We start from the raw sequence: 24,472 nt of genomic DNA, 5'->3' as shown, positions 1-24,472 counted from the left end.
TATTGCTGTCTGGGTTGTCTAGAAGAGAAAATGCTGGGAACTACTGTTCAAAGAAGCCAGCTTGGTTACACAAGTGAAAAATCTCTAAAAAGGTGGAGAAAACATTAATAAAACCTTTCATGTTTTCTAGAGTGCATCTCTGAATTCTGGACTCCAATGGACCAGTTTCTTCTTTTCCTTTCCAATAGTAGAAGTGTGTTCTACATATTTATTTTGCTTTATTAGGAGATTATTTGATTCCATGATGCTTTTGGAATAAATTGTGGTTTTAGAAAGATACTTAGAAATCATTTAGTCCAGTTTAGTTGCCACTGAAATGAATTTGTAGAAAATGGAAAATTAGTGTACTTAAGTAAAGTGGTTTTTTTTTGTTTTTGTTTTTGTTTTTTTTTTTGTTTTTTTTAAGGCTTGTTTTCTGATCTAGAGACACATTCTAATTTGGGAGTTATTTCTTATGGAGTTTCCATGACAACTTTGGAAGATGTGTTCCTAAAGCTGGAAGTTGAAGCAGAAATTGATCAAGCTGGTAAAAAGCCTTACCTTCTCTGACAACTCAGAACCAGAAATTCAATTCAGTTTAACAAACATTAAACACCTACTATGTGCAAGGTATTGTGCTAAGCACTGGGGATAAAAAGACAAAATGAAACAATCCCTGCCCTCAGAGAGCTTGCATTCTTCTGGGGGTATACAACATGTACACAGATAAGTAAATACAAAGTAATTGTGAGAGGAAGACACTGGTAACAATTGGGGATCAGGAAAAAACAGGCTAGGGATTTTGAGAAGTGGAGGTGAGGAGGTAGTGGTGTTACATGAATATCAGGATATTGATAGAAATGTGCTATTTTGCTTTTGTTATTTTTTTTTTTAACATTTTATAGTTTGATAAATATGATAACAGGAGGTTAGAGGATGTTTTGCTTGATCCACTTCCTTATACTTATGCTGCTTTAGGAAGACTATGTCCAGGGCATTTGTTATATATCCCCAAGTTATTTTTAATTAGAAAAGTCTGGAAAAGATATAATTTTATTTAGTCTACTAAAGAATACTGAATTCAAGTTCTGGCTGTGTGTTTGCCAAGAATGTTACTAAATGAATTTCTTAGATTGGTGGAAGCTGGATCTACAGCCTGTAAAGCCTCTTCCTCTCTTATTAGAATTATTGGAGGGTTTATTTGGTTAGAAGATAGTAGCAAAAGTGATTATTCACTCACATCTTAAAACTTTCAGATGCATTTTACAAAAAAATTTTTGTGTTAGTTTTTGACTTAAAAACTCCTTCACTTGCTCCTACTTGGTTAAAGAAAATTTGATGATTTTACTTTTTAATCGATGCACTCATGTAATAATTTCAGAAATATATGCTTTAAACATTGTTTAATTTCATGTTCATTATTTAAAAGATCTGACATTATTTTGAATTTGGGCCAACTAAACATAAATAGATATAGGAAATAAATTTATTTTTCTTAAGATGTATATTACAGAACCCTATTCACTTTTAGAAGTATACCATTTAACAGTAATAAATTTTTGTTTTTCTTTTTGGTGTATAGATTACAGCATATTTAGCCAGCAGCAGTCAGAGGAAGAAATAGATTCAAAATCTTTTGATGAAATGGAGCAAAGTCTGCTTATACTCTCTGAAACCAAAACATCCACAGTAAGCACTATGACCCTTTGGAAGCAGCAAGTGTGTATGATAACAAAACTTCATTTTCTTACTTTGAAACGTGAAAGTAAATCATTGAGATCTGTGTAAGTATAATTATCCCTCTGTATGAATTTAGTTGTCTCTTTTAAAAGAGGTATACACTGAGCTTTATCTTTACATTTTTAAAATGTAGAAAATGATGCATATAATTATGATAGCAATAGTTACTAGTACATATGACCAAAGATGAAAAAAATACTACTATGCTTATAGTTACTTTAGCTAATAGACTATCAGTAATCTTTGTTATTTCTTTTATCTGTAAAATGAAGGGATCATACTCAGGTGCCTTTAGCTCAGAATTCTGTGCTTCAAATATTCTGTGATCTTTATTATTATAATTTATTTCTATAGCACCTTCATCTTTTTCAGAGTGTTTGCACATTTTTTGTCTCATTTGACTTTCACAACAATCCTGTTGTTAAATGAAGTTCTCATCTCTATTTGGTGGATGAGTAATGAAAGCCCAGAGAAATTAAGAGACTTAGTCAGGTATACATAATTAGAGCCAGCTCTCTATTGTAGTTTTTAGAATTTTCAGACCTATATTCTCTTAGTTGGAAAACAATTTGAGATTGTGGGAAAAGACTGGCCTTGGAGTCTGGAGTATGAATTGATATCACACTCTGATACTTAATAGCTACCCAGCTGGGCATGTCACTTTATGTTTTGAGCCTCAGTTGTCTTATGAATAAGATACTGCTAATGCACAGAATTGTCATGGGGAAAACATTTTCAAAATCATAAACTAATGTATAAATATGAACTCTTATTCATGACATAGTATTCATCAACTAAATGTCTATAAGGTATCATTTATAAACTGCCTTCATGAAATAAAATTAAGAATCTTTATGCATATTGTACTTATCTTTTATGGCTTCTTTAAAAAAACTAATAGAAATTTTGTTTAATATTTTGAACTAAGTACAAATGATATATTTTCTATGTTTTTTCTCATAGATGTAAATATGTATAAGTGTATATATGTAAATCTGTATAATTAATAGATTTTAATATGTAAAATATACATGAGAAAACAGAATCACTTACGCTGAACTTCTCATTGTTACTAAGTACAAAATACCAAGAGCACATAGTCTTGAAATATGGGTTTGTGATGTTTTGTAACTTGTTCATCACTTGGATGAGGGGTAACCTGTTGAAGACAAGAATATGATATTGAAATCTCTTGAAAGAGGCTGTGTCGATAAAAAATTCACACCCTATGGGCAGTAGACATGACTTGCTTAATTTATGCTGAAATATAAGCTGATATTTAAGTAAAATAGGGAAAAATCCAGGACTAGTCTCTCTTTGGTTTCACATCATGAATAAATTTGTAATCATCATGATGATCCTATTTCTCAGTCTGGTATTAATCAAATCACAGATGAAATACTGTCCTATCCAAAATATGTCTGTGTATGTGTGCATATAACAGTTTGGTTTTATATGATATAATAATTGTATGAGGTTAACTTGACTCAGAAATCTCCTTTTTACTCTTGCTTAATTTCAGTATCATATAATCAGTTTTTATACTCAGAGCTAAAGTTGTAAAAGTTAAATTTCCCACAGAATTGAATATTCTTTGCTTTTTTTTTAAAGTCCATGCTAGTACCTCAATCTGTTCCTTTTTCAGAGATTTCATATCTATCATGTGAATAAGGATTTGTTTAAAACATTTGCTAGTGACTTAGAAAAATTGCCATGACTTGCAAGTCTTTTAAATTAACAAGCCCTTTTTTTGTTTGTTTGTTTTAAAGGTTGCTCCTGCTTTTAATTTTTCTTGCTGTTCAGGTTTTCATGTTTTTGGTTCATCATTATTTTAAGAATACTGTTGCTCCCATCAAACTTACTCCAGACTTATATTTTTTGAAACCTGGAGAGAAAGCTCACAAATACAAAACAGGTCTTCTTCTTCAAAACTCAACTGGTAAGATTTGGGGTTAAGGTAGATTCTTGAAGCATTCTGAAGTGAAATTTTGAACTAAACATAAAATCTAAATTAATAAAACAAAGTAAATCTTAGTATTAATGAAGACTTAATATAAAAATAGACATGACAGCTTATCTTATATGAAGACACTCATAATTATTTAATATTCCAATATATTTTCTATACTTATAATAAACATGCATTCACAATACAGTAATGTATTTTTCCAAAGTAATTGATATTTTAGTTTATGAATACAAATTCTTTAAAATTAACTCTTTATAAATGTTTTCATGTGATATATTAGGGACTTTATTTTTTAAAAATAGAATATAATGAATATAACAATGCACTCTTACAGACTGATAATCTTTATTGATACTTCTAAATATTGTATTGGGTTGTATTGCATATACTGAAATAGGTACTGTTGTTTTCTCCTATAACACAGTTGGTCTGCTTCTTTGCCACAGGAATGACGTAGGGGAATGTGTAGAATGATGCAAAGACAAAATGCTTGAAATTTCTGTAGGAAAAAAAGTCTTTTATTGTTAGGTGATGTAATTATTTTTTAACATGGAGTAATTAATACCTTGATATTTTATTATTCCTTTTTGCCAGATACCGATATTGATGATCTCTTAAGTTTCTTCACAAGTCAGAACATCTTGGTGAATGTGTTAAATGTCAGTGACTATGTATCTGCTGCTCCTCACAGTGCAGCTTTAAATGTAATGTATTCAGGAAAGGTAAGAGAAACATGTAGATTTTGTGTGTGTGTGTGTATGTGTGTGTGGGGGGGGGTTGTATTGACATACAATTTTTGTAGATAAAGCTCAACTTATCTGATGTGCATTTCCATGGAATGATAAGACTCTAACTATGTTAAAATTAGTAATTAGTTGATTGAATCTGGTTGTTAAATGCTGAATTTTACTTTTTAGACTATATAAATATTAAGCTCTGTATATCTCTTAATGTATGGCCAATAGGCTAGAGACTTTAAAGGACTTCAACTGTCTTTCAGTTTCCAGTTTCCATTTGCTAAATATAGATAGATCTTTTAGATCTTTCAAATTCATGGTTTAAGGTTCTCTTTTTCAGAGTCACACGTTTTAATGTCAGTCAGGAAATTATAAATATTAAGGCCAAGAGCCATCAAACTATCTTGTCATATTTGGAAAGTCAAAAGAAAGATACAGAATATTATAATAGTTGAAAAGCATCGTATCAGTAACAGTAAAATGCAAAATCAGTTGTACTTAAGTAATTGTTTTTCTCTTTTGTTGTAGGACTACATATTTGTAACTGTTTTCAATAGTACTATGATTTATTCTCTACCAGTTTTGATGAATGTTATTAGCAATTCTATTCTTTATCATTTAAATGTAACAGAAAATATCCAGATCTGGAGCACTCCATTCTTTCAAGTAAGTTAAATGCAGATTCTAAGCAAATATTGTGGACTTTGTTACTAACAATAGAAATCATAGAATGGATCTTAAAATAGAAGAAACTAGGGGGGAAAAGATTTTAATATCAGAGACAGTGCTTGAAAGTCCTCATCTACAGTTACTGGTGAATTTACAGTATTATATCTTCATGTTTCAACAAAATTTCTGTCTTTGCAGCTTGTCTGTAGTGATTCCCTACTCTGGTGACATTTTATAACTTTTGGTCTTAGAAGCAATTCTCTGTTGGCAAGTAGTCATTAAGTCTTGCATAGTTGCCTGGGACACTGAACATTTAAATGACTTGCCCATATTTTCTCAACTTTTAGGCATCAGAGACTACTTGAACCCAAGTTTTCCTAACTCCAAGTCTAGTCTCTACCTACCGTATCATGCAGCTTCATGAGATTTTACATATGAGCTTAAATATCTCATTTGATGATAAATGTTATGGGAAATTTAATAAAAGTTTATTTAAAGGTGAATGTTATATTTTGTACCTTAGAATCCTAGTATTGTGAAGTCCAAGTAGTTAAGACTATCTGAGCCATCAAAGCTGAATCATAAGTCTTTGGAAAAAAAATTTCTACAAAATGATTTGATAATTCATTCTAATATCTCTTAATGCAGATTGACTAGTTAGTATCCCAAGTCCCAAACAAATTATAAGGTTACATTTTGTTTTGTTATATTGTTACTTCATTGATGTATACATGTATGAGGAAACAACCTTCTATTCTTGCAGATCAACAACTGTTTATCAAACTATCCAAGGTTTCCTTGGAACACTGAAAACTTAAGTGATTTGCCCATGGTCAGACAACTCATAAATGTCAGAGGCTGCACTTGAACAATGATTTTTGACTCTTATTCCACTTATTCCAATATATCTTATTGCCTCTCTATATGGAACTGCAGGAAACAAAATGTCTCAAAATATTAAAATTATTAAAAATACATAGACTTATAAATATTCATATGACTACTTGTAAAATTAGGTCCCATTTAAACATCTCTTACTTTCTTTATATTAGCATCAATTCCTAGACATCATGCTAATGTCTTTATTGGTCATTTTCAGTTGTTCGGTTGTCAATAGGTACTTCAAAAAAGAATATACTTTAACTGTAAAGTTCTCTTATTCAGTTTCCTTGGGGTCTTTGGGAGCAGCCTTCATTTCAGTTCAGCAATCACCACACGAGTAACCAGGGGTTAAAGTCCAAATCCTTTATTATCTCTTTTAAAGTCTTGTCTCCTTTCCTGGGGCCTGGTTAGTTTTCTTAGAGGCCTATCTCTCTCCTTGGTTCCAAGAGCTTAAGCTCCCGCCTGTTTTCTCTGCCCTCTGAATCTTGGAAATAGTCCAAAACCAATATATTGTCTATTATTTCATGTGCCAGGAATCCAATAATTCCCTGCAATTTTTGAAGTCCTGCAATAGTCTCATCCTGTATTAGGGCATCCAATGATTACTGCAGATTTTGAAGTCTTGCATCAGTCTTATCATGTCTCAGAGAATCCAATGATTCCTGCTGGTTTTGAAATTCTGCAACAGTTTTAATCAATAATTTTTATCTCAGGAAGTCAGGGATTCCCACTGGTTTTTGAAGTTCTGTAACAGTCTCATTATCAGCCATACTCTTTCAGTATCAGATGTTTCTTAGGTCTTCTCCTTTGTCTTGAGTTTTTTTTTTCTCTTTTTCTGTCTCTCTCTGATGGACAAGGCGAATATGGCTCGTTGACAGCCATCTGATTCCTTCTCCATTTGTAGAAATACAAGCAAACCCTTTTCCCCAAGCAGTTAACCTATTTGGTCTTCCATTCACTACTTTCTGGATCTCTCCACATCACCTGGCGATTATCTAAAGATACTGGAGCTGCTCACACTGGCCCTTCCAGTGGGTTATAAAACCTGTCTGCCAGAGCCAGTGCATCTTTATCAAAAGTTAAAAAATTAATGGTATAGAGAGCTAAATTTGTAAGTTCTCTAGGGTTACCTGTGGCTTCCCCTTTCTTTTGTTTTTGGAGGAGTGTCTTAATGTCTCTATTTCTCCTCTCTACTATTGCCTGTCCTTGAGGATTAAAAGGTATGCCAGTAGTGTGTAAAATCTGATACTGTGCACAAAAGTGTGCAAAATGTTTAGAAGTATATGCAGGTCCATTATCTGTTTTTATTGCTTGTGGCACACCCATAATTATGAATGCTTGTATGAGGAATTCAGTGACCACTTGGGCTGTCTCTTTTGCTGCTGGTGTTGCAAAAGTAAATCCTGAAAAGCTGTCTACTACAACATAGATAAAAGTTAAGCAGCCAAAAGATTTATAATGGGTTACATCCATTTGCAGATTTCATTGGGTCTCAAACCATAAGGGTTCTGCCCTGGAGGGAGCATAGGAGCGTGGAAAGGAAGGCAAGCTGTACAGCTTTTTACTATGCTCCTAGCTTCCTCTTTCGTTATCCCAAATTGTAAACATAAAGCTCAAGCATCCTAATAATATTTAGAATGAGATTCTTTGGCTTCCTGAAATAAAGGAGTACTGGCTAACATAGTTAAAAGGCTATCTGCCTTTGAATTTCCATCAAAAGTAGGACCTGAAAGTCCACTATGAGAGTAGACATGTAAGATATAAATCTTACCTGGATGCTTTCTTACTTGCTCTTTAAGTTCCTTAAAGAGATGTTATATGTTAGAAGCTGCAAATTTTATTTGGGCTATGGCAACTCTTTGTACCACACCTACTGAATAGGCTGAATCAGGTATTATATTTAAATCTCCTGGATAATAAGTAAGAGCTAGCATGATTACATACAATTCATTGTGCTGAGTGAACTGAAAAGGAGTTCTGACTACTTTTTATAGTTGTCACAAGAGTGTACAGCACAAGTGTTATGTTTGGATGCATCTGTAAAGATAGTTGGTCCTTTAAGAGGAATCTTAGAAACCTTTTCTACAAAATTCCATTGCCAATTATGTAATAGCTGGGTTATCTTTAATGGAGACCCATGTGTAAAATTTGGAGCCATGGCCAATAAAATTTGTCACTCTGGGATGATTTCACAGCATACATTAATTTGTGCATTAGTATAAAAGGTGTATATCTTGTCAGGTCTTATCCCAGATAATTGTCCTACTCACTTAATGGCCATTAATAAAATTCTAACCACAAGAACTTGGGTAAGGAGTAAGGCTTTGTTCTGGTTGTGCTAGGAGGTTCACCCACTTGATCATACTGTCTCCTTGATGAAGGACTGCTGTGGGTGCCTCTTTTGTAGCAAAAACTGATATTTCCAAGGGTTTTTGAGTGATTTCTTTTAACCACATTGGATAAAACCAATTTAGCTTCTCTCAAAACCTCTTGAGTTTCTTTTGTAAATGGCATGGTGAAGTTTAAAGCAGTGTCTCCCCTTAAAATGTCATATAAAGATTACAATTGATTGGTAGTTAAGCCTAACACTAGATACATCCATTGGATATCGCCTATTAATTTTTGGAAATCATTTAAGGTGTTCAACTTCTCTGTTCTTAAAGAAAGCTTTTGTACTGTAAGCACCTTAGGATATATTTCATATCCTAAATATTGAAAAGGAGAATGTCTTTGAATTTTTTCTGCAGCTATATGCAATTTGTAATTCCTTAGTGTTTCTATGGAATCTCTGCCTTCAGAAAACCTTTGGAAAAATTGAAGAAACTGTAAAATATGTTTGCAATGATAATTTTAAAATTAATACACATTTTCTTTCCTTTCTTTCCTCCCAAACTGGGGGGAATCCTAAAACCTATATAACAAATATGCATAGTCAAGAAAAACAAATTCCTGCATTAGCCATATCCAAAATTGTCTCATTTTTTATCTTGAGTTTATCACTTCTTTGTTAAGAGATATGATACCATTATATCATCAGCAAAGAGTGCTAACTTTGTTTCTTTATTGTGCAATTTTATCTTTTTATTTTCTTTCTTTTTTATAATTTGTATAGCTCCATTTTTAATATAATATTAAATAATAATGGTGATCATAGACATCCTTGCTTCATCTTTTATGTTACTGGGAAAGCTTCTAGTTTGTCCCCATTAAAGCAGATGTTTGCTCTCAGTTTTAGAGAGATACCACTTATTATTTAAAGAAAGGCTCTATTGATTTCTGTGCTTTTTAGTGATTTTAATAGGAAGGAGTATTGTATTTTATCAGAGGTTTTTTTTTCTACATCCATTAACATAATCACGATTTTTATTGTTTTTATTATTGTGATGGTCACTATGCTGATAGTTTTCCTATATTGAATTAGTTCTTCATTCCTGGTATAAATCCTACGTGGTCATAGTATATAATTTTTTGGATATATTGCTGTTGTCTCCTGGCTAGTATTTTATACTACTAGTATTTATATTAAAATTTTTGCATTGATATTCATTAGGGAAATTGGGTTATAGTTTTCTTTATCTGTTTTTGCTCTTCCACAACCATATTCATAGCCATAAAAGAAATTTGGTAGTATTCCTTTGTCTACATTTTCCCATAGTTTATATAGTATTGGAATTAATTGTTCCTTAAATTTTTGATAGAATTTACTTGTGAATTTGATCCAGGTGATTTTTTTTTCTTAAAAGAGTTAATTTATGTCTTATTCAATTTAATTTTCTAAGATAAGGTTATTTAAATATCCTATTTTATCACATAAAGTGAGATGATTTTCCCCTTCTGTCTTCCCCCTTTTCCTGATGTATCCTTCTTTCTCATCCATGCAAATTTCTTAAGAGCACTTCAACATAATAGACTCACAGGTATGTCCTCTGTCTATATAGAATCCTTCTAACTGTTCTCATGATAATAAAGTTATTGGAAGTTGGGTGTCATCTTCCTGTATAGGAATGTAAACAGTTCAACTCTGTTGAGTTGTTTATGATTTCTCTTGAATAATGATATTTTTTTCCCCTGCTCTTGAGGCTTGTTTTTGAAAACAGAGGACTTTCAAGAATACTCATACTGGGTAGGTTATTTCTGGTTTTAATGATAGCTCCTCTGCCTTCTAGAATATCATATGCTAAGTACTCTTCTTCTTTAACATGATAGCTACTAATTCTTATGTACTATTAACTGTGGTTTTGTGATATTTGAATGGTTTCTTTCTGGCTGCTTGTATTTTCTCTTTGACTTGGGTTCTCTGGAATGTATCTATAATATTCCTGGGATTTTACATTTTGGAGATCTTTTTCAGTTCTTGTTGGTCAGTGGATTCATTCAGTTTCTATTTTACCCTATAGTATATCACGGCAGTTTCCCATTATAATTTCTTAAAATTTAATGTCTATTTATTACTAGATTGCTTACAGTCTCAGGGAAGAGAGAGGGAAAGGAGAGTGGCATAAGATTTAGTATTCAAAACTTAGTATTCAAAAAAAAATACCCTAACATGTTAAAAAAAATTTACCTTAAAAAAACAGGAATTTGAAACAATAAAAAAGAAATATGATGTTGAGGCTTTTTTTTTGAGCATGGCTTTCAGGTAATCCAAGAATTTTAAAATTATTTTTCCTCAATATTTTTTCCAGGTCAGTTGTTTTTCTGATGAGCTATTTCACATTTTCTTCAATTTTTTATTCTTTTGATTTTATTTTATTGTTTATTAATGTCTCATGGATTCATTAGCTTCCATTTTGCCCAATTCTAATTGTTAAGAAATTTTTTTCAGTGAGCTTTGCATATTTTTAAAAAACTATTTGTCCAATTCTTTTTAAGGAGTTCTTTTCTTCAGTGAATTTTTGTACCTCTTCTACCATTAGGTTAATCTTATTTTTTAAGATGTTATTTTCTTGTGTGTGTGTGTGTGTGTATACTCCTTTACCAAGCTGTAGATTGCCTTTTTCTAATTGTCTTTCCTTGCTGTCTTTTCTGAATCCATTTTTTTCTTTACCACTGTTGATTTGAAAATCCATTTTTATCTCTTGTAGGAATTCTTGTTAAGCTGTGTCTAATTCAAATTTTTTTTCTTGGAGACTTTGCTCTGCTACATCCTCATTATCTTCTGGATACATATGATCTTTTTAGTCACTGGAGGTTTTTTTTGTTTTGTTTTGTTTTTGGTATATTTGCTCATTTTTTTCTAGCCTGTTTTCTTGACTTTATTATGTTATGGCTAGTCTCTGTTTCCAGGAAAGGGTGGTGGAGTGGAGAAGGACATTTGAAAGCTTCAGGCTTTATTACAGTGTTGTTATCAGTGCCAATTCGAGGACTTTAGAAGTTTTGGGTGTTCCAGGGTTATGTTATCTGGGGAGAAGTGCAAGTCACTGCTTTCCTGGTCTGTGCTCTAGTTCTTATCTAGGAAGGATCCCTGATTTTTGGGGATCTCTAATGATACTCCCCCTCATTTCCTGATCCCTTGGGACCAGAAGTGATACTACTACTCAGGACCCTTGCTTCCTCATGAAGGAAAATGGTTTTCTCTGCCCTTGGTTTTGACCTGGACATGGGTATAGGCAATTTGATTGTCAAACAGTGTCTAATCTTGCACTTAGTATTGTACTTAGTAAGTACTAGTACTTAGGTCTCACCTGGACCTTTTGTTAGCTTTTCTCTTCCAGAACTTGATTTGAGCCATTATTTTAAAGTTGTTTGGAGGACTTTAGGAAGAGTTCAATTGTTGTGCCTTGTCTGTTCTACTCTCTTACCTCCAACCCTCAGATCAAAGCTGTTTTTCAAAATTTTAATTTCTTTTATAGCTAAAGTTCACACTTTTCATACGCAAAAACAGAGGCAGAATTAAATTAAAGAGCTTCGTACATCCAAACTCCTACATTCCTGCACTTTTGCAGTTTCCTGTTCATGTGTTTGTTTTCTATTAGATTCTGCCTGGATCCTGCAACTATTTACCCTCCACCTCTTTGGCCCAATGGTCATGTGGTCCTCCTCAGAATATTCATTCACTCACTTAAGTGAAAGATATCTCATCTTTCGCTTTTGTCTATTTCATACTCATTGAAACAAAAATGAAGTGATTTACCCAAGGTCACATATAGCCAATCAATGGCCCAACTTTGACTTCTGTGGACAGAAGGTTCCTAATCAGCTTTTTACTTTTTTTTTTTTTTTAAGTGCCTTTAATGCTTTAGAAAAAGTAGTGTGATGGTATAAAGTTACTTTGGGATCTGTTCTTTTTTGTTTTCTTTTAGGAAATTACCGACATAGTTTTTAGAATTGAGCTGTATTTTCAAGCAGCTTTGCTTGGAATCATTGTGACTGCGATGCCACCGTACTTTGCCATGGAAAATGCAGAAAATCATAAGGTAATGCAAATACTTTTTTAGAAAATGAATTTCATATTCAAATTGCATACATCCAAACTACAAAAGTTGAATTTATAAAAATAGATTTGGGAACAACTTTTGCATTATAAAATTTCTTTGACCAAAAATTTTGTGCCATAAGTTTCCTTTTAATATTCAAATCTTTAATACATTTTAAATAATTTAAAATTCAGTTTAAAATTAGCTTTTCAAGAAAACATGTATTGATTAGCAAAAATATTTGTAATTTTTTTACTTTGAAATTTTAAATTTGATAGATTTATTACACATTTGTGTTAGAGAGAGTTGTCTGGGGTACCAAGAGGTTTAAGTGATTTTTATCTGTAGTCCTACCTATCACATCTGTTTGATGTTTCAGAGACAGAGCTTGACATTAGCTCTTCCTAAATATAAGGCCGATTTTCAATATGATAGTAATGTTATTTGTGTATGTCAGACACTATGCTAAGCACTTCATAGTTATCATCTTTGATCCTCATGGGAGTGCCATTTGTAGGTACTTTTTTAACCAGTGAGGAAACCAAGGCAAATAAATATTAAGTGACTTGCTCTGTCCTACTTAGTAAATGTCTGAGGCCAAATTTGAACTCAAATCTTGCTTACCTCAAGCTATGAACTCTATCTACTCTTTGACTATAAATTGCAGAGCACGTACCAGGCTCTATTGGTTAAAGAAGTTTTCTTTAGCAATGAAATCACAAATCCAGTTGAAAAAAAAAAACAAAATGTAACATTAATACCCAATGCCAGACTAACTTTTGTGTTTTGTCGGTATTAATAAGTATTAGTTTATTGAAAGAATGAATCTTTTAGATGGCATTTCTACTTTACCTCAATTTTAACCATGGAGATAAGGAGCAAGTTGAATATGTTGTAAACATTTGATACATCTTTATTTGTAGCTAGTATTAGTACCAACTTCAAAGCCAACTCAATTTTGTGCTTTTTTAATATTACTTATTCTAATATAACATTAACTGTCACCATGTAAGCACATTCAGGTACCCTCAAAAACCTTTCCATTTCTTATGCCTTACTCCCAGGTCAACATATGATTTTAGTGCTTCTTACATGATAATCATTCAGTAACATATGATTCTACCATGTGGAAATCCCTTTCCTACTTTATTTAAATCTTTAGTCCTTCCCTTCTATTTCATTTTGGCGTACATGATCATAATTTTCTTTTATTCCCTCATCTAAGGTACTCTCCAGCTAGACTCATTTCCCCATACTGTTTCCATGCAGTATAATTCATTTGTAGAAATGGTTTTCTTTTCTTTTTTTTTTTTTTTTCCAAATACCTGGACTGTTCCCTTTATTTATTTATTTATTTTATTATTATAGTAACTTTTTATTGACAGAATCCACGCCAGGGTAATTTTTTTACAACATTATCCCTTGCACTCACTTCTGTTCCGATTTTTCCCTCCCACCCTCCACCCCCTCCCCTAGATGGCAAGCAGTCCTATACATGTTAAATAAATTACAGTATATCCTAGATACAATATATGTGTGCAGATCCAAACAGTTTTCTTGTTGCACAGGGAGAATTGGATTCAGAAGTTAAAAATAACCCAGGAAGAAAAACAAAAATGCAAACAGTTTACATTCATTTCCCAGTGTTTTTTCTTTGGGTGTAGCTGCTTCTGTCCATCATTGATCAATTGAAACTGAATTAGGTCTCTTTTTCAAAGAAATCCACTTCCATCAGATTACATCTTTATACAGTATCGTTGTTGAAGTGTATAATGATCTCTTGGTTCTGCTCATTTCACTTAGCATCAGTTCATGTAATTCTCTCCAAGCCTCTCTGTATTCATCCTGCTAGTCATTTCTTACAGAACAATGATATTCCATAACATTCATATACCACAATTTACCCAACCATTCTCCAATTGATGGGCATCCACTCAGTTTGTAGAAATGGTTTTCAAGGAATATTTTCTACTTGTGATGTTTATTATTAAGCTTTTATAAATGGGAACATCTCGTGGGATTGTATATTGTTTCCCATTCAAAACCATCTGAATCTCAGGCTGGGATCTTGTATGAGTCAGAATCAGATAGTGGGAAGAACACTGTATTCAAATCTAACATCAGAAACCCACTTCATAATCTAATTAGTTCCCATGAGTTAAATTATTATTTCTCTGCAGGTGACTACCAGCTGTTTATTGAGCCTTGATTTTTTTTTTTACCTGAGCTATAGTCTTTTTTTTCACTAGTAGTTCACCGGGCTTATAGAACTGTGTGTCTTTTAAGGATCTTATTTAATATTGCCAAAAAAACTCATGAAATTTCACTGCAAAGCCAAATTAACCCCCCTTTCCCTATATTTCCTTATTTCTGTCAACTTTCCCTTTTTAGAAGATTTGTTACTTGGGAGTTATTCTCCACTAGTTGCACTTCCTTAGCCTACTTTTACCCAATGAGTTATCAAATCTTGTCAATTCTTTCTCCATGATATATCTTATATCTTTCTACTTAATCAGCTCTGTAGTTCTTGCCCTTATCACCTTTTACCTGGATAGCTGCTATAGCCTTCTGGCTAGTTTCTTTGTCTTAAGTCATTAAATCTGATTATATCACTTCTTTACTCAGTACTCCAGTAGTTCCCTCTTTCTTCCATGAATAAATAAAAAAATTTTCTATTTGGTATTAAAAATCCTCACATTCCTTTTTTTTTTAAATTTTCAATATCTCCCTCTTTTCTAGTTGGCTCCCTGTTGCTTACAAATTCCTCCCTGTGTTTCTCATCCTTAAAAAAAAATCACTTTATCCTATCATTTTTATTAGCTAATATTCTGTATCTTATCTTCCCTTTCCTGCTAATCTCTTTTAAAAAGTTATCTAAATTTAGCATTTGATACCGTTGGTAACTATGTTTTCTGTGGGTTTTTGCTGAAAATGTTCTATTCTCTTCCTGACTTCATGACTAATATTTCTTAGTTTCATTTGTTTCTTCATTATTTCATTATTTCTTCATGCTTGTCCCATCTCCTGACTGTGGATATATTCCAGAGCTGTATCATGGGTCCTTTACTTTTTTTCTTGGAACTCTCTCATTTCAATGATCATTTCTTTTTTTTATTATTATTATAGCTTTTTATTTACAATATACATATGCATAGGTAATTTTTCAGCATTGACAGTTGCAAATCCTTTTGTTCCAACTTTTTCCCTCCTTCCCCCCACTCCTTCCCCCAGATGGCAAGTTGACCAATACATGTTAAATATGTTAAAGTATAAGTTAAATACAATATATGTATACATGTCTAAACAGTTATTTTGCTGTACAAAAAGAGTCGGACTTTGAAAGAGTATACAATTAACCTGTGAAGGAAATCAAAAATGAAGGTGGACAAAAATAGAGGGATTGGGAATTCTATGTAGTGGTTCACATTCATTTCCCTGAGTTCTTTCACTGGGTGTAGTTGGTTCAGTTCATTATTGCTCTATTGGAACTGATTTGGTTCATCTCATTGTTGAAGAGGGACATGTCCATAAGAATTGATCATCACTGTTGAAGTATATAATGATCTTCTGGTCCTGCTCATTTCACTCAGCATCAGTTCATGTAAGTCTCTCCAGGCCTTTCTGAAATCATCCTGCTGGTCATTTCTTACAGAACAATAATATTCGATACCATAATTTATTCAGCCATTCTCCAATTGATGGGCATCCACTCAGTTTCCAGTTTCTGGCCACTAAAAAGAGGGCTGCCACAAACATTCTTGTACATACAGGTCCCTTTCCCTTCTTTAAAATCTCTTTGAAATATAAGCCCAGTAGTAACACTGCTGGGTCAAAGGGTAAGCACAGTTTGATAGCTTTTTGAGCATAGTTCCAAATTGCTCTCTAGAATGGCTGCATGTATTCAATGATCATTTCTATCAAAAGTTCAATTATCATTTCTATTATGAGTCCCAGATCTATCTGTCATGCCCAACTGTTTTTCTGAACTGTAATTCCACATCTACTGCCTGTTGGACATTTTGAAGAAAAGTTATCATCTTTCCCTTGAAATTCAATATTCTTGGACTCCTTTATTAAATCTTGCAGAAATTTATTTCAGCATCCCCCTTGACTCTAAACTCTCACTCAACCAACTTAGCCATTATTTACTAGATCTTGTCATTTCTACATTTTTAACATTTCTGCTCATTTACAAACCATTGATCTAGTTCAGAGGTTTTCCTATCTCATGTCTTTGTCACTTCCAGTCTTCTTCCACACTGCTATCAAGCAATTTTCTAATAGGCAATTCTGACTATGTCACCTTATCAGAGATGAGTCTCTCTTACTTCTAGAATCAATTATAAAGTCCTTTCTTGGATATTTAAGATTCTTCACAACCTGACTCCTTTCTGAAAGTTTTCTCATTTTTTTTTTTACTCCTTTTCACACAACTCTCCTTACCCGTGCTTCTTGACATTCCCCAGCTTTTTTCAAGACTCAGCTCAGGAAGGATACCTTCTAAAAGACTTTTCACTACCTTTAGTCACTTGAACCTTCCCTTCTTAGGATTACTTTCCTTTTACTATCTGTCATGTATATATCTATTTATTTATATATGGTTTCCTCAGTTAGTAAGGAAGCTACTTTGTGTTTTTGCCTTTATGTCCTGAGAGCTTAGGATAGTGCCTGTGCATAGTAGTTGCTTTAATAAATGTTGTTGATTAATCTTAATTATTCTTTCCAACAGGCACAAAGCTGATTAATTTGATATAAAAATCCATTCCATTAATAAGTTGTATAAGTTGAATTAAGAAATTGCTAAAACCAGATAACTAAAGGACTTAGCAGGGTTTTGTCCCTTAATTAAATGTTTAAGGAAAGGAGATGAGATGAGATACCTTTGGCATCAATTATAGTATGGAGAGGGGAACTAAATCTATTAAGCACCTTTTTTTCCTAGTTTGAGCATTATATAAGATCATATTTGTCTTGTTACTGTTTTTTCAATTTTCTTTTCTTCCTTTCCTTTTGTTTTAGTAGTAGCAGTCTTGATAGTAATAATCATGTTGGTGCTAGGTTTGGGACTAATGGGTTATTTAGGATAATTGTAGGAGATTAGATATAGGGAATTTCTCCCTCTTCCTCAAACAATTCTAAATCTGCCCACCTAAATTTGCCTTTTTATCTCTTATTTTCTTAAGCTCTTTTTAAAAAATAACATTATAAAAATTAAATTATTTAGTGGAAAATGAGTACAGATAATCATTCAATAAGCATTTATTGAGCCCTTAATATATGCTAGACACTGTGTGAAATCACAGGTCGTTTTTACTTGGCTTCATGGTATCTTTTTATATGTTCATCTAAATATATATACTTAGAAATTTGTTATTTCACATAAAATTATGAAGAATCATGTGAATTGTTAACTTTATGAATTGGAAAGTTGTTCATTTTTCCTTATTGAACTTTCCCCTTCACCTTTTTTCACCAGTTTCTGATTGGTTCAAGGTTTTATCCTCTCAAAACTTTTTTGGATCAGAAACGTTAGATATTTTTATACATCCATCCATCCACATACATACATGCACATACATATGTGTATGTGTGGATAGGTACATATATACATATGCATTTGTATGTTTTTTAATGTTTAAAAGCATAAAATTTTAGTTTGAGAAAACTGTTGCTCTTAGTTTGGTCTTACATGCATTCTTTGTATAGATTATCCTCAAAATATTTGATAATTTGCTGTTTCTATTTCATTTTGACCTAATATACTGTGATTTTCATAGTCTTTCTGTTCTTGAAGATTTGTTGAAATTCTTCAGAAATGAGAAATATTAAGCTAAGCTTCTTGCTTAATGTAAAATTGTACATTTCTTTGTTTTTGGTTATGATGGTGGAATTTTTTTCTTAGCTTGGATATGAGGGTTAGAGAGAGTAGATAGAAATGATTTCATATTTTTAATGTCATGTTTAGATTATTTCATTAATTCATCATTTTATATGTATGCACTTGTACATATATGTGTGTGTGTGTGTATATATATGTATGTATATGTAATTTTAATTATATTCAGGATTGTTTGTTTGGTTTTCCCCCCCTTTCTTATAGATCAAATCATATACCCAACTGAAGATCTCAGGTCTTTTTCCATCTGCTTATTGGACTGGACAAGCTATAATTGACTTTCCCTTATTTTTTGTTGTTCTTGTTTTGATGCTAGGAAGTTTATTTGCATTTCACTATGGAGTTTATTTTTATGCTTTGAAGTTCCTTTCTGTGGTAAGTTACTGGCTTTTATATTTCAGTTAGTATAATTTAAAGCAATACTTTTTCAAGAACAGGTCTACTTTTTCACATAGTAGCTACCTTACATTTTATGATTGTAGGGATGAGTGGTATCCTGTGCTCTTTTTCCTATTCTTTGAAATGTATCATACCTGTTGCAAAGTCCATCATTTCACAATAAAATTTAAAATGCAGATAAGCCTGGAAGAAATATTTAGACACATTGAATTTATACCATGGTTTGAAAAAAACTAGTTTAGAGGAGAGTGCTTGACTTGGAGTCAGGAGTGAGCTGAGTTCCCATCCCACTCTAGCTCTGCCTAGACGTACAGGCGCAGCTCCCAATACCCTCATTTGGAATACTTGTATACTAATTGCTATATTGCCTACTCTAGAGAGGGAGAGTTAGGACCGGACTATGATCTCATTGTTTTAGGAACTTTCAGATAAGAAAATTCTCTCTAGCAGTGCAAGTTATCCTCTTCCCTTCAGCATTATTGTCTTAGAGAATTTCTTAGAGCTCTGAGAGGTTAAATGATTTTCTTGGCACATAGCTAACCTGTGTCAGAGGTGAGACTTGAACCTAGTCTTTCTAGTTCCATAACTCTCTCCTCTGTCATGCTGCCTCTCTGTTTAGAGCTAAGGTATATAAAATGATCTCTAAACCTTAAATGGCAGTAAGAGAGGTAGCATGGTGTAGTGGACAGAGGTCTAAAAGTTTGGGAGACTAGTGTGCAAGTGCTGGGCTTACTGATGGGCTGTGAAAGACTAAATTCTAAGACCATGATGGCAGAGTCATTGCTGACCTGTGTTGGGAGAAGAGGTTTCCTCACCTGGAGCATGAAGATCATAGATCCTACCCAAAATATAATGGCTCTACAAATGTCAACTACTCTTTGAAATTTTATGGTGAGAGAAAGAATAATCTAGCAAATAGAGCAAAAGGGTTCAGTTGTTTAGTGTAAAAAGGTGAGAGAGGACTTATGAAAGGAAGGTTGAGAGATTAAAGACAAAATTTTAACTGTTTGATAGTTTATCTAAAGCTAGATTTTCTTGGTGGGAATAGAGGCAAAGAAGGAACACTAAGTAATTTATTTCATACTAAGCAAATAAAATTACAGATTTTTTTTACGGAAGAGGAAGATGAATTTGATACTAACAATTAAAGTACTGATAAGCAAATGATCTTTACATTATGGAGGAGAAAATGAAAGTAATAAATTCAAGTGACTTATTCAGGACCACAGATTTGCATTGAAAAATCTAATTTTCTTTTTGAGATAACCCTTGAGTATTTTGTTTCTTACTGACTTTGTGCTTTGTTTCCCACTTACTTTGATTAATAGTGTATCTGTTCATTTGGAGTAGGAGAAAATAAGTTACATTTGTTTACAATTTATGGTTCATCTATTTACCCATTTAGGCCTCAATTTTCTTAGCTATATTTCAGTTCTAGATCCTGTAATCCTATGTTAAATAGATAATTGAATGAATGAAGTCATTTAAGTTAATGAAAGTATATTAATTATGAGGATAATGGAAAATGGATTTGCATTTGGCTATTGAATATATGTTTGTATTTCATTTTAATATAGGTTTATTTTAGGAAGTCACAATTCTCTAAAAATAATTGAGATTACACAGCAATAACTAGCCCCCAAATTCTTCATTTCCATGATAAAAGTCTCTGACAATTGCAAAGCACTAACATAGATATAAATATAAAATTATTGGTTTAAATTTTCTCTCAGGTGGAAATTACTGTCTTCTAGCTTAGGAGCCCTGTTGAGAAGATGCAGACATCAGAGGATGGAGAAAAAATAGATTAATGATAGTAATCAGCAAAAAAACTTGAATCTGTCCATAATTACATTAAAAACAATAAAACCTAGATGTATGGGAGATAAGGAGAAAGGTGATAGATTCTGCCTTAAATTGTCAAGGGTTTGCATTATTCTTATTTCTTAGAAAGTCAGGCAATATAGTGTAAATTTACTCTTTTAAAATATGACTGTGGCATTCTCTATTGCACATAACATTTTCTTGCTATTGATAATTTTTACATAAATCATACCTCTTTCTTTTTTTCTGCAGGTTTTTTGCCTTATTGGTTATGTACCATCTGTTATTCTTTTTACCTATGTTGCATCTTTCACCTTCAGAAAAGTTTTAAATACTAAAGAGTTTTGGTCATTTATCTACTCAGTGGTAAGTTGTATTTTACTTTACAAAGTTTGTTAATTCTCCAGTTTTGTCATGTTTCTTGTCCCAAAAGTTATTTAATGCATTCAAATCCTTATAAGAGTAAATTATGTACTGTGGTGGAATTATTTGTTATTTGTCACATCTTACCAGCACTTTCAGCAGTTTTATTAAGAATGGGAAGAGAATATAGTTAATTGTAGTTTAAATGTCTAAGGATATTTCTATTTATTTTCTCAATTTTTAGACAGCCTTGATTTCCATTGCAGTCACTGAAATAACTTTCTTTATGAGATACTACACAGTAACAACTGCCCTTCATTATATTCTCTGCATAACCAATCCAATCTACCCACTCTTAGGGTGCCTGATTAGTTTTATAAAGGTAAGTTTATTATATCAGTCTATATCTGTTTTTTTTTTTTCATTTACTTAATATTTTGATTTTCCCCAGTTACATGTAAAACAATTTTTTACATTTGTTTTTAAAACTTTGAGTTCCAGATTCTCTCCCTTTCTCCCCATCCCTCCCCATTAATCTATGTATATATTTAATGAAAATGTGAAAAATCCTGGATTTGATTTTTTAATGAATATTGGGGGAATCTTTCTCTCCTTTGGCTAAAAATTAGTAATATAGCCAGTTAATTACTGTGGTAAGAATTTATAAACTTTCCTTTAGAATGGAACTTTTCAAATGAGGAGCATTTTTTTCATAATATGTCATTCTTAATACATTGTAGATAAGTAAATATTGTTACAAGGAGGAAAGGAACATTATTTTAGAGTCCAGACTAAATGTTAAAATATCCAGAATTGGGGTGGAAGGAAATGAAGCATAAGGAGGTTTTAAGAAAAAAGGAAATTTATTATTTATTCATCCAAAGAATGAGTATTTTAAAAGATTGGGTTACTTAATTAGGAAAAAAAAAATTGGTTTTGCTTACCAGGACTAGTAATTTTTTTTATATTCTAATCACTTAATAGTTGTACCTCTGGTTTTTAGTTATCTTCCCTGTCTCTAATTACAAAAATGTTTTGGGAAGCATTTTATGGATTTAGATTATTCTAAAAAAAGACTTTGCTGAAATACAGTGGGAAATCATATAAATGTGTAAAATGAAACCATAAAAATCTAGTTGATGCTAGAAAAAGAATGTATATTATTGAAAGAAGTAACTTTCTTTAATTTTTAATCATAATTTTACTTTCTCCTGTGAAATACAAGTTTAATGATTAAATATTTTATGATAGATTTCATGGAAGAATGTACAAAAAAATGAAAACAGTTATAATCCATGGGACCGACTTTTAATAGCTGTTTTATCGGTAAGAATCCACTCAGTTCTTCATACTGTCATGTTATTTTGAGCACAATCATCACTTTTACCATATTTTTTACAATATTATTTGATTCTTTCCAAACTAAATAAATAGATGTCTATGAAAGATAACAATTTGATTATTAGATTATTTGGAAGTGTCTGTTTACCAGACTGAGGTCAAACTTGGATAGTGATACTTTGATTTCTCACATACATTTCATTAAGCAAAAACTTTTTTGCTAAATTTTTAGTCACCAAAAAAATCAAAAAATGCTAATTAATCCTAAGAAAGATGATTTGGGGTCTTGGTACTGTTTGCTTATTTACCATATTGTCATTTTTAGGTATGCTATCATTCATGCCTTTTAACTACAACCTCTGATTACTTATTTATAAGCTAAAAAAAACTCAGGCTGTTTATTTTTTATTTTCTTTGTTTCAGTTATATTAAATTATTTATATGAACAATTATTATAAATACAATTATTTAATATACATAAAGAGTTCTTTCACAAAATTTGCAACTAGTACTTTATATTTTCTCAGGAATTCTGAGAAAATGTGAAATATTACATGCTGTAAATTATTTAGTTCCTTAAATTTTAATTAATATTATTTTAATCTTTTAATCATATGAGATTCTCGAAGTGTGATATGAATAGTTCTTTGATTTGAGAAGGAATCATACTTAATTACATTTTATTTCATAATACATGAAAATGTTAAACAATGAATTCTTCGAATTTGCTTCTTTATTTTAGCCTTATTTGCAATGCGTGGTGTGGATATTCTTATTACAGTATTTTGAGAAGAAATATGGAGGCAGATCAGTAAGAAAAGATCCATTTTTCAGGTCAGTTCAAGTTTAAAGAATGAACTAATTATTAGCTAGAAATTACTGGTACTAACTTGGAAGTATAAATTTCCTAATATAGAGATTTGAAATTTCACATTGTTCCTTTATATGTAGAACCTTTTCAACTAAACTCAAAAGTAGGAAGTTTGTGGAAGTACCAAATAATGAAGATGAAGATGATGATGTTAAAGCTGAAAGACTAAAAGTTAAAGAAATGATGACTTGCCAATGCTGTGAAGAGGTAACCTTGTCCTTCTAAGTTAGTAATACTGATTGGAGAAATCCTCATTTACCAAGACATTAGTAATAATCCTTATTTATATGTAATATAATAAGTGAGGATAATAATTAACAAACATTTATTAAGCACTTATTAGCTGCCAAGCACTGTGCAAGGCACTGGGAATTAAGTTTACAAACAGGAGGCAGCTAGATAGTTTAGAGGTTAGAGCACCGAGTTTGGAGTCAGGAGGACCTAAGTTCAAATCCATCATTAGACTTAATACTTCCTAGATGTGTGACTCTGGGCAAGTCACTTAACCCCAACTGCCTCATAAAATATATATATATATACACACACACATACACACATACACCAACAGGCGCACATGCACATGCACACGCACACACACCCACCCAACAAAGAGCTATATTCTACTGGTAATATTGGAGGAGACAAACTACATATATACACAAAAAATGTTTTCATCATCCAAGCACATATAGACTGAACAGTTGAGTTAGTTACCATGCTCTAATTGGAAACTAAGCAGAGTGACATTAGAAAGATAGTCACAATTCAGATCCTGATTTGTTTACTTACATACATGCTTTGGGTTTCAGGCAACTAACTTAACTCTCTGATCCTAAATTTCTTCATCTGTAAACTTGGCATACTAGTAAATTTATTGTTTACCTCAAAGGGGTATTAGGAAAGTATTTTGTAAATTGCAAATCACTAGATTCATAACTATAATAAAAACTCTGGGAGACAAAATTTTCATATAAATAATAGCTTAATAATGTTTTTATATATTTATCATCAGGGAAGTACAAGGCCAGTTAACCCTGTCTTTGGAAATGGGGGCCACTAGACCATATATAAGAATCCTTGAATGCCACATAGTGATTTAGGAAACCAGAAATTAGTGCTATTTCTATTTTATTATATTTTTATTTTGTCAGATGTTTCCCAGCTAAATTTTAGTTTGGTTTGGGCTGCATTTGGTAGTGTTTTGGACCTTTGGACTATGTGTTTGATATCTGTGATGTATAGTATAGGAAATATTTTGAAGGAAATATGAGTGTTCCACAATATAGCAGAGTTGACAGAAGTACCTGTGATCATTTGTTTCTTTTCAATGAACTGCAAAGTATTATTATTTACATATGCCTTGTTAAGTGGACTTAACAGTTTATA

The 24,472-nt window shown here is 32.1% G+C and overlaps 1 protein-coding gene across 3 annotated transcripts in view; it reads left to right on the top strand.

Annotated features, from left to right (window-relative positions):
* Positions 1 to 24,472, top strand: part of ABCA5 (ATP binding cassette subfamily A member 5) — a 113,098-nt gene that overhangs the window by 68,858 nt on the left and 19,768 nt on the right. For all 3 annotated transcript variants that reach the window (XM_031965711.1, XM_031965712.1, XM_031965714.1), the window contains 12 exons: positions 407 to 526; positions 1,562 to 1,763; positions 3,489 to 3,658; positions 4,283 to 4,410; positions 4,954 to 5,091; positions 12,279 to 12,392; positions 18,493 to 18,663; positions 20,764 to 20,877; positions 21,119 to 21,256; positions 22,126 to 22,200; positions 22,958 to 23,049; positions 23,167 to 23,293. In XM_031965711.1, coding sequence (XP_031821571.1) covers positions 407 to 526; positions 1,562 to 1,763; positions 3,489 to 3,658; positions 4,283 to 4,410; positions 4,954 to 5,091; positions 12,279 to 12,392; positions 18,493 to 18,663; positions 20,764 to 20,877; positions 21,119 to 21,256; positions 22,126 to 22,200; positions 22,958 to 23,049; positions 23,167 to 23,293 — 1,589 coding nt within the window. The remainder of the gene's footprint in view (positions 1 to 406; positions 527 to 1,561; positions 1,764 to 3,488; positions 3,659 to 4,282; positions 4,411 to 4,953; positions 5,092 to 12,278; positions 12,393 to 18,492; positions 18,664 to 20,763; positions 20,878 to 21,118; positions 21,257 to 22,125; positions 22,201 to 22,957; positions 23,050 to 23,166; positions 23,294 to 24,472) is intronic.

The sequence above is a fragment of the Sarcophilus harrisii genome, chromosome 4 (assembly GCF_902635505.1).
Source record: "Sarcophilus harrisii chromosome 4, mSarHar1.11, whole genome shotgun sequence".
Classification (NCBI taxonomy): Eukaryota; Metazoa; Chordata; class Mammalia; order Dasyuromorphia; family Dasyuridae; genus Sarcophilus; species Sarcophilus harrisii.
This window is presented reverse-complemented; position numbering and strand designations above follow the sequence as displayed.